The sequence below is a fragment of the Micropterus dolomieu genome, linkage group LG06 (assembly GCF_021292245.1).
Source record: "Micropterus dolomieu isolate WLL.071019.BEF.003 ecotype Adirondacks linkage group LG06, ASM2129224v1, whole genome shotgun sequence".
Taxonomy (NCBI): Eukaryota; Metazoa; Chordata; class Actinopteri; order Centrarchiformes; family Centrarchidae; genus Micropterus; species Micropterus dolomieu.
The window spans coordinates 26,840,209-26,856,972 of NC_060155.1; the positions used below are offsets into that span (position 1 = coordinate 26,840,209).

At 41.5% G+C, this 16,764-nt stretch overlaps 1 protein-coding gene across 2 annotated transcripts in view; it reads right to left on the bottom strand.

The window, feature by feature from the left end:
* The window catches only part of pappa2 (pappalysin 2), a 75,220-nt gene that overhangs the window by 37,629 nt on the left and 20,827 nt on the right, over window positions 1-16,764 (bottom strand). For both annotated transcript variants that reach the window (XM_046051163.1, XM_046051164.1), the window contains exons 9-13: window positions 15,862-15,995; window positions 8,786-8,968; window positions 7,794-8,097; window positions 3,787-3,915; window positions 3,592-3,677 (exon numbers count right to left, since the gene is read on the bottom strand). In XM_046051163.1, the coding sequence (XP_045907119.1) occupies window positions 3,592-3,677; window positions 3,787-3,915; window positions 7,794-8,097; window positions 8,786-8,968; window positions 15,862-15,995 (836 nt within the window). The remainder of the gene's footprint in view (window positions 1-3,591; window positions 3,678-3,786; window positions 3,916-7,793; window positions 8,098-8,785; window positions 8,969-15,861; window positions 15,996-16,764) is intronic.

Consider the following 16,764-nt stretch of genomic DNA (forward strand, 5'->3'; position numbering starts at 1 on the left):
TCTGTTTCAAACATTGTTCCTTACTGGAATAACCTTACTTCAGAAAATTTCATTGATTATTACCCCTTCAAAGTATTTCTACGAAGATAGAGGACATTGATGTGGACTGCTCATTTTGTCAGACTGCTCAGGAAGACCTATATCATTTATTTTGGTCTTGTCAGTCTGACTTTTAGTGATGTGTCATGTAAAAAGCTAAACAGACGCTTTAAGTCTTTGATAAAAGGTTAAAGAAATACTATAATCTAAAAACTCACTAATGATTACAGTAAAGTGATAAAGGAATTTTAGACTTTACTAAGGATGTAATTGATGTTATTTCAATAATATTAGGAAATAAAAATTCACGTAATACAGCTGCCCCTGAGGTATGAGCAATGAATATACGAGCAATAGAGTAAGGGTACTGGCATACGTGCTACAGCAGTGTAACAGAAAAAAGGTGGGAAGCATGAACTGAACAGCTTGTAATGCAGCAGCTATTGATAAAAAGGAAGGAAAACATCAGACACTTAGACACAAATTTTACCTCATTAACATCTGGACAGCTGCAGAAGTTACACAGACAGTGCTGTCAGAGTCAGTCCTGCATTGGCTTCAATTAGTCAACGGAAACATGTTTCTGATAAAAAGCAAATTAAGTCGATACAATTCAATGACATATTGTCATCCTGAGTTCATTTGGCAATACGCTAAGTGAACTCACCAAACACTCCACCCCTGCTTTGACAACACCTGTGAAAATTATTAAGTCTTTTCTATTCCAAGTCTGTGTACTTATCAAGGCTCACAAAAGAGGACTACTTGACAATCTTTAACTTAATTATTAAGACCATGTGTTTTTTATTTAAGGTCTGCATGCTGTAATCATATTGTGCAATTTAACCTTTTATTTAATGTGGCAGTTAAAAATATTAAATTTAAAAAATCTGTGCAATCTATTAAAAATAACTTTAAAGCAGTACTTGCAGCTTGTCCATGGCTTGTTTGTAGCAAGATGGCTATAAATGTAGCTGGTGTGGTTACTGCAGAACTATGTTAAATTATATGAACACAACTAAACGGAGCAAGAGCAAAAGCACTTGGCATATTTGGAGTTAACTGGGTCAAGCTAATGTGGCAAGAAAACCCAAACAAATATTCTGTCTATGACTAAGAAGTACAACTGAATAATTGGTTTTAAGTGTTGCAATTTGTAAAAACCTGTTTTTGCCAAATTGTTTCCCTTCCTAGTCATGATGTCTTTTATTGTAAAACAAGAGATGTAATAGCTTCAGTCACGACATGGCAAGCCCTCATTGTTGAGGAGGGGGAATGGGCTCGTTTCCCCCTGACAAATAAATTGACTGGATGATGGAAATTTTAGCCCTGTAACAACTTCTCATAACACAAGTCCTAACACCACACATTATTCATGGGACATTCTACCACCCAGCTGCTAATAGAAACAATACATGGCCTAAAAAGGAAGCAACTAACGTACTGTCTCATCGTCTTAGCAATTTAATGGAATATTTATGAAATAACCAAAAAGTTGGATATACATACTTATTGGACTTAGCTTGTGGCAACTGAGGAGCATTTGGGTGAACATTCTGTTATCCAGAGGATGCGTGTTAAGGCTGGAGGAACACCACATACCACAACAGTATAGCTGATTTCATTGTGGTTAATGCCTGCTCTCCTCCAGCACGTCTTTCAATGAGAAACAGAGACACTAGGAGACGCACGGACGTGTTAGATGTGACAGGTAAGCGATGTGTATGAGGCTATTAGGGGAGGCGTCACAGCATAACACAATATTCAGTGCGTGTTGGTGAATATGCAAGCATGCGCAAGCAAGTATACATGAGTAAAGAGCTAATTATGACGATGTGAAATCCTGGATAATGTTCGTGTTGGCAATGCTCTCTCTCTGGCTTTACTCTACCACATTGCGTTTTTTGAACGTTGTTTACCTAATACCAAGGTCAAAAAACACATGTTGACAGAGGCAGAGTCTTAAGTCTTCTGCTTACAATGGAGTGTTTTGGGTAAACTCCCTTCAATGTTGTGTTGTGAGGCTTCTGTTGTGGCGTGTCTGCATGCTTCAGACTGGGCGAGGGTGCAGACACAAAGTATTGTTGTCCTGTGGTGGAATCACAAACGATGAGTTCACTCTCTGTGGCTTCTTTGTTTGTCTTTTGCCATGTTATGCTGCATGTTTTTGGTGCTTTTGACTGCCTTTACCACTTTTATCCACCTGTCCCAGGGTTAAATGAGCAACATTTGGCCCTGGTCTCATGGGTCACTATTGTACATGGATTCATATCAAACAGGTTACAATCTTATATATAACACTGCATCTATGACCAATGATTTGGATACAGACTGGAGTGAAAAAAATAAACTACAACAAAATCATAACATATAACCGAACCTGAGGGTCAGAGTTTAATTGTTAGAGAGCATTAACAGGTAAATTGTTTTTCCGTCACAAAATCTTGAACACCCACCAAGTTCTTTTCTGGCAGCCACATGACTCACAGAGCCACAAATGAACGGTTTCTTAATGTTTTTCGTCTTACCATAAATCTTTGGTTGTTGATTCTAAGAAACCCCAACCTCACCAAAAGTTAACCTGGCCTAAACCCTAACCACAGTTGCTCTTTCCTAATTCTAAGCTTCCAGTTGGTTTTAAAAAAAAAAACACTGCCATGAAAGGTCGCAAAATAATGTAACCCCCCCCACCCCTAAAGATTTGATTCTGGCAGTCGGAACTACAAGGTGGCCTCCAATCACTTAACTATGGGGTCATTGTATAACAATTGTCAGAAGCAAAGGCTTTTACAGCTGGTTATGATCTATCTCACTGGGGAGAGCTGGCCGACTGTTGCACATGTGATTTGATAATAAAAAACTTATTACTTACTTTAGTTAAAGCATATCAATCAAAATGAAATATGGCAACAATGTCTAAAACACAACTGTTGTTGTAAGTTTATTTTTACAATTGTCTGATCCAAAATCCACAATATGATCTTTGATGAAAAATCCATAAAGTTATTTTATCAATATTCCTAAGCCTGTCTCGATTGCTCTTATAAAGGCCAACACTTATTCAATAAAGGAAACATGCCTGACATGTTTTGAGACCGAACAGTGTGCTTTACTGCTGAAAAGTGTTTTTCTAGTGTTTCTCTGCCAGCCTAATGTCAAAATGCTTCAGAAAACTTGTGACTTAGCAAACCAAAAACTTACTCTTTACCCTTCAGCTCATCTGTTTTCTCTTATGTTGCGGTGATGCTACATTAATGGTTTGTGGATTTGGTTCAAGCCAGAAGCTTTTATGTCTTTTAAATTAAATTTGATTGGCTTGATTTTTTTCTTTTATTGTAATACTGCTGCCTGCACAAATGAGAGATTTCTGGCAATTTAGCAAGTGCTCTTTTACACTAAAAGTTGATATGGTGGATATGGTGTTGCCGTTCTTTTGAGAGAAAACCCACTGCTCAAAAAGCTTTCTGTTTTAAAGTGTGTGTGTGTGTGTGTGTAACTGAGATGGACCAGAACGTTTTTTTTTCTGCACTGAAGTGAATCCGACTCACTCACCATTACAGTTGAATCCCATCTCCTTGTGGCATTTCTTAGAGCAGCCATCACCGTCCAACAGATTACGGTCGTCACACTCTTCTGTCCTACAGAGAGGGAGCCATCATCATCACCTACATTTCAGTGTGTAATTACTCACCGTCTTTAACAACAGTCATATTACTGTGTATACTATATCCACTTAAGTGCACAGACCCCTGTACAAGGCCATCTCCACAGTAGGGCTGCCCATGGGTGTAAAGGAGAGGTGGAGAGGGAACGCTTAACAGGCCACCTGCTTCCACCTGGATCGTGTACTGGTACTGGTCTCCTTGCACCACAGAGCTAGAGAAGAGAAGAGGAGAAATGGTTTTGTGCTTGCTTAAAATAATTTTATTGTTTAGGTTTTTTTTTTGGCATTATAAAGTTATTAAATAAAAGTCTAAAGTTTGTAATGTTCTTCTGAGAAGTTGTAAGATATGATTTTTACTGTTCGGTTGTACAAACATGAGCATACAATCTTTAGAGGCTTATTGTTTGATACCAATGACTCATTCAATATTTGACAAAATAAGAAAGAATTATAGTGGTTAATGTCGCAGGATGACCTCTTTTTTTTGCTAAAATCTTTGCTTATTTTGTGCTATGTAGAGAGGAACCATTGTATTTGCAGTATAGCACATAATAAATCGATTCTGCATTAATCCTAATAGATTCTGCAAATACACTGAACAAAATTATAAACGCAACACTTTTGTTTTTGCCCCCATTCACCATGAGCTGAACTCAAAGATCTCAGACTTTCTCTATGTACACAAAAGGCCTATTTCTTAATATTGTTCACAAATCTGTCAAAATCTGTGTTAGTGAGCACTTCTCCTTTTCTGAGATAACTGGCCAGCCTAAGGCACACCTGTGCAGTCCCCATGCTGTCTGATCAGCATCTTGATATGCCACACCTGTGAGGTGGATGGATTATCTCGGCAAAGGAGAAGTGCTCACTAACACAGATTTTGACAGATCTGTGAACAATATTTGAGAGAAATAGGCCTTTTGAGTACATAGAAAAAGTCTTAGATCTTTGAGCTCAGCTCATGGTAAATAGGGGCAAAAACAAAAGTGTTTTGTTTATAATTTTGTTCAGTATAATAACATGTGATTGCAGCAACAAAAATGGATTTACAGTGGCGTCTATCTGTAACCTTGCAGTATGACCTTAAAGCCCAGCAGGAAGTGTGTGTGTTATGATACCTTGGCTCCAGTGTCGGGGCTATTGATCTGTTTTGGTGGGCTGTGTCTATAAAAAGAGCCCCCTCCCTGTTATCACAGCACAGATCTACTGCTTCTGTATCCACCTGACACAAGTTAACCAGGAGAAGTACAAATCAGTCAGTATCTGAGGTCTGTCCGGATTCTCCAGACACAAATTTCCTTTATTAATTATGGATTAGAGAAGAACTCCCCTCTTCTCTATTTTTCTGTACTATCTCTACATTTTGATATCCATAACCTTTTGTCACAGCTCTTTCCCTCTCTGCTCTCAGTGGCCTTTTCATTAATTCTTGATAAATATGGTGATGTTTGGGTCTTCGTTTCCCATTTCCCTTGTGGTACTTTTTAAGGTGGGTGCTGTCAAAGAGAGGGGAAAGAATCTACAATCTACAAATGTAGATAATAATCTTTCTTCAAAGGCATTCATGGTGTTGCACTTAGTTGTGCACAAAAAAAGCTACGGAAACAGTTGTGGAACAAATGAAAAAGTTCAAATGCTGCATACTTTCTCTCCTCCCCACACCTGGTTAATGCTGCATGAAGTGGGCGTGATTGTTCGCTTAGGAAAGTGACATAAATTGTCAGACGCAGCCCGTTCCAATGTCAGAAAGATGTGGGTCAGGGGGTTTCAGAGGCTGTTTAACCATTTGACAAGCACTTGAATGGTCACATTGGATAGTCAGTAGCTTCGGAAACCCCCTACCCCCACACCTTTCCAACATCAGATTTGTTTGACCATTTCTCTAACTTTCCGAAACCAACAGCATGACATTCACACCCACCTCACTACGTGATAGTCCAGCTGTGTGAAGGTAAGAATAAGCTAGGGTTTGAGATTCTCTCTTATTTGTGACACTGTCATGCAAACAAATAAGTGCAACAATGTGAATGTCTTCCTGTCTGAAAATCAGCACCGTTATCCCCATATTTTAACATTATTGCATCTGCAAAGTCTTTTCCCCCTTTATATAGCGTGTCCCTCCTGTCAAAATGGTGTTTCCAGTCACACCCCAAGGTTGGGGTTAGGGCATTGGTTGGGATCAGGTAAGGGGGAAAAGACTTTGACTTCCAGTGTGGCCATCTGGACCAAATGTAAACACGTGAGATTTCCTTCTGGACTAGTTCTTAACGAGCAGAACCCGATTCTAACCTTCCTCACTGAAGCCAAAAGATTGATTTCGCTTCTCAGCTTTGTTTTATTTCTACAGCAAAGTTCATTCAGTGGGTCAAAAATGACTTCAATGTACAATCCCTGGATACCTGATTAACAATGATGTCTGAAACACTTTTCAGACAGCAAGATGTAATCTCACTGCATAGTAACATTTTAACATGAAATCTTTTGATTAATTGAGCAGTCCTACTTGTCCCCACTCCTTTGCTGTCTGTGTTCTTCTGCGTCAGCCTGTGCTAACCATGGTGCAAGTTCAGCAGCAGGAAACGGCTAAGGACCCGATCCAAGCGGTCACTGGTGTTTATGGCCTCTGCTGCTCACATTTGGTTCATATTCAAAAAAAGGAAAAAATATGCCTCTGCTTGCTTTGCAGTTATGCTGTGCTGTTGTCTCCCTCTGTCCTCTCACCCTTCTGCACCCCCTGCTTCTTCTTCCCTCACCTTCAGTATCTTCCGCTTTAAGTATAATTTCTCTTCCTCCCACACCTTGTTTATTTTTCTCTCGCGTGTATGCTTATCAACATCTTTTCCAATTCCCTTTGACGCTCTCTTCTTTTTAGTCTCTTCTCTCCATTATCCCGTCCTCCCTTGCTCCCTCTCCCTTCTTTTCCAAACTCATTGCACTGAAACACTCTCTTCTCCTCACATCAACCCCTCTCTGCCCTACGCAGTCCCACATACCTCAATCCCCACTGGTTCTTACATCTTTTTGCACTTAGACACAGCTTGTGTAACATAGAAGACGTGTTCCCTGAAAAATAAACTGTTTTTGAAGCTGTGTCCACCTAACATCCGCTGTGTTCTGTAAAACAGCAACAGCTTCTCAGAAATTCAGTGTGTCACTGCCACAGCATTTGAAATCGGCCCCAAATGATCTGCAATCATGTGACACAACTGTCGTATTCTGGCTGGTTCTCAGAAAAGTTATATCAGAAAAGAACAAGAGTAGAGAGATTTAGGGTATTTTTTTGGAGGGCTGCTATTTGGTGAGATAGAAATACTGGCTTGTGGGTTTACAGTTGGATTCCAGTAATCATTTGGACACCCCACAGTACAAGACAAACTGATTCAACTTATCCCCAAAACTTCAGCATGCTTTTGATTGAGTATATGCTTGTTGAAACAGATTTGGATCAGTAGCCACAGCTCGGCATCCCCATGCTGGAAACATTTGTGTTCTGAGCTTTTCAAGCAGATCCAGACACAAACACTTTTGAGAGACAGATATCTGTGGATTAGCAGATCTGAGGACACACACAGAGACAGAGGTATGCTGTGGAACTTATGTTGGCCCTATCTACTTTTGTCTAACAAGGCAGTGTGGATATGTGTGTTTGTGTGTGCGGGCCCAGCATTACTAGTTGGCACAGCCTCCATGTTGTAAATATTCATCTGCACCTGGGAGAAAACCAAACTCAGGAACTTACCACAGGTGGAGTTCTGGGTATTTTAAGGTGGTTTAGAAGGAAAAACAACACACCTGTCAATTCCCATTTCACAGCACGGATACCTCCTGTATAGCAAATCTTTGCCTGATGAAGAACGTCTCTATAAACACATTACGGGTTGATGCAGCACTTTGTACCACAAATAATATAGCACAAAATTGTTGCCTGTTGACCCAGTTCCCGTTTGGAGTTCATTCTTCAGATGGACCTTAGTGGTCTGAGAGTAAATTGATGGAATTCTTATTGCAAAATAACACTTAAAACATGTCTATAGGGTAATCTTAGCTAAAACTTAAATGAAGCAAATGCCTCTACAAACACAACGTCTACCTGTCAGTGAACGTCTGCAGGGTCTGAGGTGAGGGAGATTTGCTGGCGAAGGGAGGCTGCCGATGAATCCTGTAAAGCAGAGGTTGGCAGCCGGCGCACAGAGGGCTGCCGGGGCCTGACGACAACATGGCAGCATCGATCTCCATCTTCTCGTCGAAGGTGCAGAGTTTTATGGCGGTGATGGCAGCGTTGTTGGTGTCAAGGTGCAAGGTGAGGGGCATGTCGCAGAAGACGTGCTGGGGTCCAAGGTTAATGATTTTCCCCTTATCTGTTGTCAGCTCTATGTTGGCTATAGCTGGGTTGTCTGTGACAGGGAAATACAGATAGGCTAAATATTTCAACTCTTATTTCTGCCAATATTTTTCAACTTCACTGTCCAAATGTAATTTACAATTAACAGAGTAGCAAGGGTTGTTTCTGGTGGAAATGCTTTTGGAAGAAAACTTGTTTCTGTATTCATAAACAATGGTACGTGACTGGTTGAATTTCAGTACAATAAGCAACTGCCTTGAAATGGTTCAGGACTGCATACATAGGAACTTTAGGACATCTGTCAGATGTGAGGCCAAAGGATCATATTTAGCTTAAGCTTAATCACAAAAGTTAAAATTCCTACACTTGCTGGATACATTCATCAGTTTAAATCTTCTTACTTTTGCTAACTAAGCCAGAATTCAGATTTTGTGATTATGGCTGGATCTTCATAGCACAGAAGGATCCCCAAGTACCTGTTGCTGGATTTAAAAGCAGCCTACTTAGATTAATTTACAGCAGAACCTCTTTCTATTTCAAGAGTTTGGGGCAAAGGTTTGATCAATTCCTATTACGGTTCTCAAAGCGAGGTTTGGATGGAGACAAGTTTTGTCCCTGTTTGTCTATGCATTGCTTAATAAGCCTCACCACACATTGTCTATACTTCCAGTCTCACATCGTTTCGCATATCTGACAGACTAAACTGATGATAAAATAAAATGTTATAGATTGACACTTACTGGAGGAGATGTAGGTAACCCAAATGGTAAGTGTGTGTGGAACGACAGGGTGGAGGAACCTCAGTGTGAGGGTGCAGCCCTCCGTGTCGGGACATGGTGAGGTCACATTTGTGTCATAAAGACTGAGCTCCGGACTCCAGGCCTGGAGACTGGGTTCACAGGGCTGCTCCACATCAGGTGGGCCTGGGGTTCAGTTAAATCACACAGACACACACAAGTTTGTCTTTTTGTATTTCAGGGACCATCAATGACTACATCCATTCCATAACCCTAAGGCTGGGAACACGCCGTGTACTGTCCAATCATAATCCTGAATCAGTCATGACAATGATTATTAAGTGTGAGGAGCTGCAGCAAAATAAAAAAATAATGCCAGTGATAGTGTCATTGACTGATATTTAATTTATCCAGACATTAAGATGAACCCCTCTCACACCTAATTGGTTGTACACACTGGACTTGGCTTTGCTTCTGAACCTGCTGCGTAAGTCTGGGAAGAATATGTGAGGAACACTGTCACCTCTTTTAACATCTACTGTTGTTATCTCGAGTGGAGCTGCTCATTGTCCAGCAGTAAAGGGCTGTTGCTGAACTGTACAGGCTAAGGCACGAGTGTATACCTTTGTCACTGGCAGGACACATGCACACACATACAACACTATATTGGCTAATGGCTTGGTCTTAAGCACCAGCTGTCATTTGCACCTTCTGTGAGTGTGTGCATGTTTTTCCATGTGTGGGTACGGTGAAAAAGAGGCATCCCAAGCCCGGCTGTTGAACTGTACAGGTCATATGCATATACAGGCTCTGTGTCTATATGTGTGTGGCAGTCTAACATTAACCCGTGTATCAGATTTTAGTGATAACTCTACCACTTGCTACCTATCTAATGGATATTTCATTAAACGTTCTGATAAATTTATAAGCACATTGTCTATGTCAAAATATGTTATCACATTGCATGGCCCTGGAAACATGTTGTCCCAATCAGCTTCTTACTATAAAATATTTTGCAATATTTGAATATGATTACAGCTGTGGGATGGTTTCCTTATGTTGCCAGGGAAATGACACTACCAATCAAATCTGAGTTGAGTTTTAGTCCTAATAAATAAAACCTACAGTCGGGATGTTTTTCTGAAATAGATTTTTGTGGTGTCCTTGTCCTCAATGTGTCTTGTCCACTATATAGTAGTGACCAATTTCACAAATTTCTCAGTAAATCTTTAAACAACTATCAGCAAACTCACGCTCGTTGGTAACAAGAGGGAGCAGAATTTTCCAGTTGAGAAAGTTACGAGTCACCCCCCTTACTGAAAACATGGCCCACATTCAAAAACGCAGTAGTAACTCCATTACACCAGACAAAATTAGTTGTTAATTGTTACAGTGTTAGTGATTAGCACAACTGAATCACATTATGGTAGCGTTATTATCAGTGTCCCAGGTGAAAGCCAAAAAAAAATCAGGATGTTAATGAGGTGTTACATATTTCACACCCACTATGTTCAGCCATGTGTGGAAGCACAGCGGATCGCCAAGCTGTCAGAAAGACAAAGAAGGCCAGGTAAGTGACGTCAAGATTGGCCTAAATAGGCCAATTTACTGTAAATGAACCAGAACTGTAAACAGTAAATTCTGTAGGCTGTTGCCATTTCGTAGCTTCTTACATTTTCTCAAGTATTGAAGTACTAGATATTTGAATACAATCTTCTAGATTCAAACTTTTGTCTAATGTACTAATTATTAGCTGAAGAATCTCAAATATGAAGTATCTCCAATGCTGAAAGAGAACGTCTCGGGTTACGTATGTAACCCTTGTTCCCCAAGAAGGGGAACGAGACACTGCGTCGGTGACAACACTGCCTCTGGGCGTGGCAGGGCCGAATTAGGAATGAAACTACTCCAATCCTATTGGTGTTGCTAGAATGGTAGCGTGTGACGGCGTAACCGGAGGCGTATATAAGCACGCCGGCACACAGGACACATTAGCCCTTTTATATGAAGCAAGACACTCCAGGCGGGGTGAGGTGTCTCGTTCCCCTTCTCGGGGAACAAGGGTTACATACGTAACCCGAGACGTTCCCCTTCGAGGGGATACCCACTTAGGCCGCGCCAAAACCCCACCTGCCCCCAGCGTGCAGAATCTGACGGCACGACTAGGGGGAGAGCGCACGGGTGCCGGGTGCAGAAGGAAGGTCCTAGACTGCCTCGAGTAGAGTGCGCCGTTACAGCCATAGGTGAAGGCAAACCGCGCACCTGATAGGCCAGGGAAATAGTCTGATCCAGTTGCTGATGGTGTGTTTAGAAGCGGGGAGCCCAGCCTCGGGGGACCTGGAACACACCAGCAACTGGTCTGCTTTCCTCCACCGGGAAGACCTCAGAGTGTAAATACTCAGCACTCTGACAGGGCAGAGCAGATGAAGTCTCCTGTCCTCCGCCGTCACATGAGGTGGGGGATGAAACGCCTGCAGCACTGTGGACCCTGCCAAACTGGACGGAACATTAGGGACATAGCCTGGACAAGGGTGCAGGATGGCCCTGACCCTCCCCGGGGCAAACTCCAGGCATCGGGGAGAAACCGAAAGTGCCTGGAGATCCCCTTGCCGACTCCAGGGGTTCGAAGGGGGCCTCAGCCAGCGCTTCGAGAACCACTGCCAGGTCCCAGGTGGGAACCCTGGAATGAGTCACGGGTTTCATCCTCCGGGCTCCACAGAGGAAGCGCACGACCAGTGGAAGCCAAGGGCCCATCACTCAGAGGTGCGTAGAATGCTGCAATGGCAGCCACATAAACTTTGAGCGTGGACGAGAAGAGGCCCGCAGAGAAACGGTGCTGGAGAAATCAGTATCATAATTACCGAGCAGGTAACTGGGTCCACCGCCCGTTCTCTACACCAGGTGGTGAACACATTCCACTTCAGGCCGTACATCCCTCTCGTGGATGGGGCTCTAGAGCTGAGTAGTGTCTCGACCTCTCCTGCCGTTAGGCCCGCCTCCAGGAACTGCGCCCCCTCAGGGGCCAGACCCACAGCTGCCACAGGGCGGGGTGCGGATGAAAGATCCGGCCCTCCGCCTGGGACAGCAGGTCTCTCCTTAGAGGGACCTGCCAGGGCGGGCCCTCCAGGAGCGATATTAAATCCGAGAACCACACTCATGCCAGCCAAAATGGGGCTACTAGATGTAGGCTGACGCCGTCCTGACATACCCGCTCCAGAACCCCCGGGAGTAGAGCGACTGGGGGAAAAGTGGCATGGCATCCAGCCCTAGTGGGGCTGGGGGCGAGAGGGAGAACCACAAGTTCTCCCTCTCACTGTCCCCAGTGCATAGTCTCTCGAGACGCAAACAAGTCCACTTCTATGGGGCCGAACTTTTCGCATAATAACTCCACCACCTTGGGGTGGAGTCTCCATTCCTCGGGCCTCAGCTCCTGTCTCGACAGTAGGTCTGCTCCCTGATTCTGGGTCCCAGGGACATAGATCGCTCCTCAGAATCAGACTGTGCAAGCCTCTCCAGACTCATACCTCGGGCGGCAGAAGCTGAGAAACGGGCTCCCGAATGGGGGAAGAGAGGAGGCGGAGTCAGCAGACGAGGACCGGAAAAAGGCCTCAGCCGTCCCGACGCTTATTGGATATACAGTAAGATCAGAGGTGAAACTTGGCACCACAACTATTGAGTCATGAGTCTGAAAATACATTACTTATAGCCAATTCTGCCACACTTGACTTAAATGACTTTGTGCAATGTGAAAGATGTCGCTCATACTGACAAAGCCACAGAGAATCACCCCCCCACCTCTGCAGCTCCGTGCAGCTCTACAGAGGGCTTTGTACTATGCTGGATTGATCTTTTAGTTTCCTGCACACAACCCTACTCTATTGTGTCAGGTTGACACAAACATTGCTTCAACGGGATGATGATGTTGTCTGCAAGATGTTTAAATATGCAACTGTTTGCTAACATGTTTGCCACAACACTTTAGCAGATGATTATTTGTTAATGTTGTTTTGTTTCTTGTCCTACTACCCCCAAGTGGCCAAAAATTATATTATTGCAGCTTTAAGATTAGAAAAATGGATGATCAAGTATGTGGATAATTGCTTACATCCCTGAATCATTAGAAACAAAGTATTTTGATACTTTTATGAAAAAAGGTTGTTGACTCACACAACAGAATAGTCATGGATCTAATTATTGTTTTAATAATTATTATTGTCTAATTATTATATTAATATATCACCAACATTAGACTGTATATATCAACTGTCCCAGACATCTTTTTATGGGCTTCTTGTACATCTTATCTACAAAAATAGCAGTTTTCTCTTTATCAGTTAATGTTTATGACACACAGTTCTATGTGCCATATAATAATAAAATATAATGAGCAAGGACAACACTTTTCACATGGTGAAGTACAAGAAATGTAAATCTTCACAACCTTTACAAATAATATGTTTCCTGTAAACTGTATACAGTATATCAGTACTGTATAAAACAAAAAGTGTGCATACGTGAACACTTCCTGTATATCCTCTTTTGGCCCTGAAGCAAATATGCACTATATAAATATAAATTCTGCATTGTTATCACATTTTTTATTCTTGTCCAGATGTTTTCTTTATGCTATTATATTATTTTTATATTCGTATAACTAGTGGTTTATATAATTTCTGTACATATTTGAAATTAAGTTTAAGCATTGTCAATTTTTGTTATGTTTAATGCTTCGTTAAACAATATGGTCAATATCTTTGTTGTTCATTCTTTCTCTATACTACTACATATATTATTATTTCTGCTCTGCAGCCACAACTCTTTTACTCCACAAGTATTGTACATTTCCATCTTCATCCATCAGTCGGCTTAGAAAGTGATATTGGATTTTCATTCACCTGCACGGGTATGGACTTTTCTACCCCCCACCCCCCCATCATTAATTGCAGTAAAATAAACAACACGATGCACCTATTTTAAATGTTCTCATTTAATATATTAAACCACTTTAATGCTTAATGCAGCTTAAAATACTTTAATCCTTCTCAACAGGAGTTCAGGCTCATGAAGCTGTTTGGTGTTTTCCCTCCGCCTGAAAATTTAAACCATTCAAGATTGTGGCATAGGCATTAGTTTGAGGAGATGTAAAATGACAATTTTGCTAGCCAGTGTTTTGCCATTAAATATATGTTTTGTGTTGCCAGCCGTGATATCCACATTGAATTAGTCCAATTTCCCCTCTCCCTTTCCCTGCTGAAGGCGATATTGCCCATCTCCGTTGGCTGACAAAGTGACCCTGTGCATCATCATCTTTAGAAGTGGGAAAGAGTGAAAAGGGAGCCAAGGAAGCCAGCAGACTGGCTGTCTCCTCAGCTGTGTGCATACCACTGTTTAGAGTAAGACTGTAATTGACTCTTTATCATCATTATGATCCCACAGCGAAAGAGAGGGAGCCGTAATCCCCCCTGTTCCTCATTGCCGCTTGTTTTCAAAGCATAAATTCCAGCATAGGATTTCCACATATTTGGATAGAGTTTCCACAGAAGAGAAGGAAAGCGTTACTGTGTTCAGACAGTATGTCATTCTTTTTTTCTGTATAACTCTTTCTTTCTCTTTGCTTCCTTGTGTTCATTTTTTCTTTCTTGATTCTTTCCCTTGTAGGGTACATGTCATGATAGCATCTAGAAGATAGAAGACATCTGCCAAGGCCATTTAGTCCAGTCTTCTATGATGTGCAAGTCTGCAAGAGCGACCGCTATATATGTGTGGACATATTTCCAAAACTAATAAAATTACAGGCGTTAAAATATGGTTGTGCCTACCTGAAACCTCATCATCTCAGCTGTGCATTTATTATGTATTTCATGAAGATAAAAGATTGCTTATTTATCAACTGCATTTGTTTTTAGAGTGATGCTGTTGTGTTTTGTTGTTGTTGTGTAGATGCGGTACAGCATTCATTTTAATTACGCATGCACGACAAATTCAATTAATTTCGCCCTAGATACAAGTGTTACAAGTGACCTATCTCACAATGTTAACAAAATTAAAAATAATTTGTGTATCCGCCCAGTGATTCGGATCTGCTCCAAAATGTAATGGAGTCTCTCTTGGCTCATGCTAAATTAAAATCGGGTCAGTAGTTTTTCCGTAATCCTGCTGACAGACAAACAAACAAACGGCACTGAAAACATAACTTCCTTGGCGGGGTTAATAACAAGGACCATGTGCTTACAAAGTACAGTGCTACAATCTACACTTTTTTGGCTTTTTTGTTTATGACGGCGTTTCAATGTTTGAACAGCATCCAAACATTACCCAGAGTAGACGCTTTGCCTAATAATCCTTGTTCTCGCTTTGGCTAAAACAAGACAGAGACAGAGAGAGGTCTGTAGTGAGGGCAATTATCATTTAATGATTTTCTGCTTTTTCCTCTTCCAGGAGCCATTAGCCTTGCACGCACCTGAAATTTACAGGGAAGAGATGTGTATGTGTGTGGGTGTGTGTGTGTGTGTGTGTTTCGAGGGGAGGGGGTTGTGGAAACAAGAGGAGAACTCAAGGACACAAACTCAGACCTGAAACCGCTACTCACTGTCAATAACTGTTGACAGAGAAGAGTGTAGCGGGAGAACTAAACTTAGTCAACTCTCAGTTTTAGGAGGAAGAAAAATTTGCCTCCTTACTACTACTGATTTTCAGTTCAACTTGGCCATTATTTATTTAAATAAAATAAATTTATTTAAATAAATTCCCATAGTAGAAACCTATTTAACCTATTTTGACCAAGGAATTAATCACTAAAAAACACTCTGTCATGGTGAAAAAGTGTGAAAAATTGTGTCGCAGCTTTACATGTAGCTCCAACAATCTCTCTTATTCAGTTCTGTTGATATTGACACTGATTTGAGAAAGGGGTGCATTTAGAAGGGGACTATATATGTTGTAACAAGTAAAAGGTTAGTATTCTGAGAAACTAGTCTTATTTTTGTTAGTAAAAATATATAAATATTCATCATTCTTTTAGACGCACATATGCAACACACGCACACACACACACACACACACAGTGATTTCTGACTGACCAACTGCCTCTTCAGGTGTCCAGTAGCCTGACGTGTCACAGATGCGAGGTGAGGTAGCCTCGTGGGCGTACTGGTGGAAAACACTGTCTTTCTCACAGTCTCCACAGTCGACACCGGGCACATGGACGGAGGAGCTGGCGGGAAAAGGAAACACAGTTCCTGATTATGAAATATCACACTCTGTGTTTCGTTTGTCACAACAAGGTAAATATGTCTCTATTAAGACCAGATCTACAGTAATGTTGGACAAACTTGCTTTGCTTTTCAGTCTAGATGCACAAAGCAAGGAAGCTGACGAAGTCCAAGAACACGGGCAGACACACAAGAAAAAGTCGATAGAAACAAGTTGCAGTTGGTAGTCAAAAGATGACCTTCAATTTGATCAGGAGTTTATTTGAGGCTACAGTCACAACAGTACCTGAATACATTACAATGGTGAAACAAGGTCTATATCATTTCAAACACTCCAAATTAGGCCAAGAAATGCAGCCGTCTTTGGCCAAAAGTTTTAGGTACAACCAGGTGTTTATGTTGAGAATCCCGTAATCCATCATTGCACACCTGTCGGTTGTTTTTTGTTAAGGTAATGTTTAAACTCATTAAGTCAGTAAGTATTACGTGACCATTTTTCATTGTTCATGTGGTCATCATGTACTGATAAATACAAAACACGAACAGGACCAATTAAAAAGATACTGGAGGGTATAGCCAGGCAATAACTCCACTCACTGCTCTCGTTAGCAGCCTGAATATGTTTTTAATCACCAGGCGTTATTCGTCATAATTTATATAGTAAAGTCTGCCCACAAATCTTTAACTTTACATGTTGACAAGGAACCACTTAATGCGACATTGTCTCAGCAGACTCAGGTCTAGCCTGGCTTCATTTGGAAAAGCAGTGCA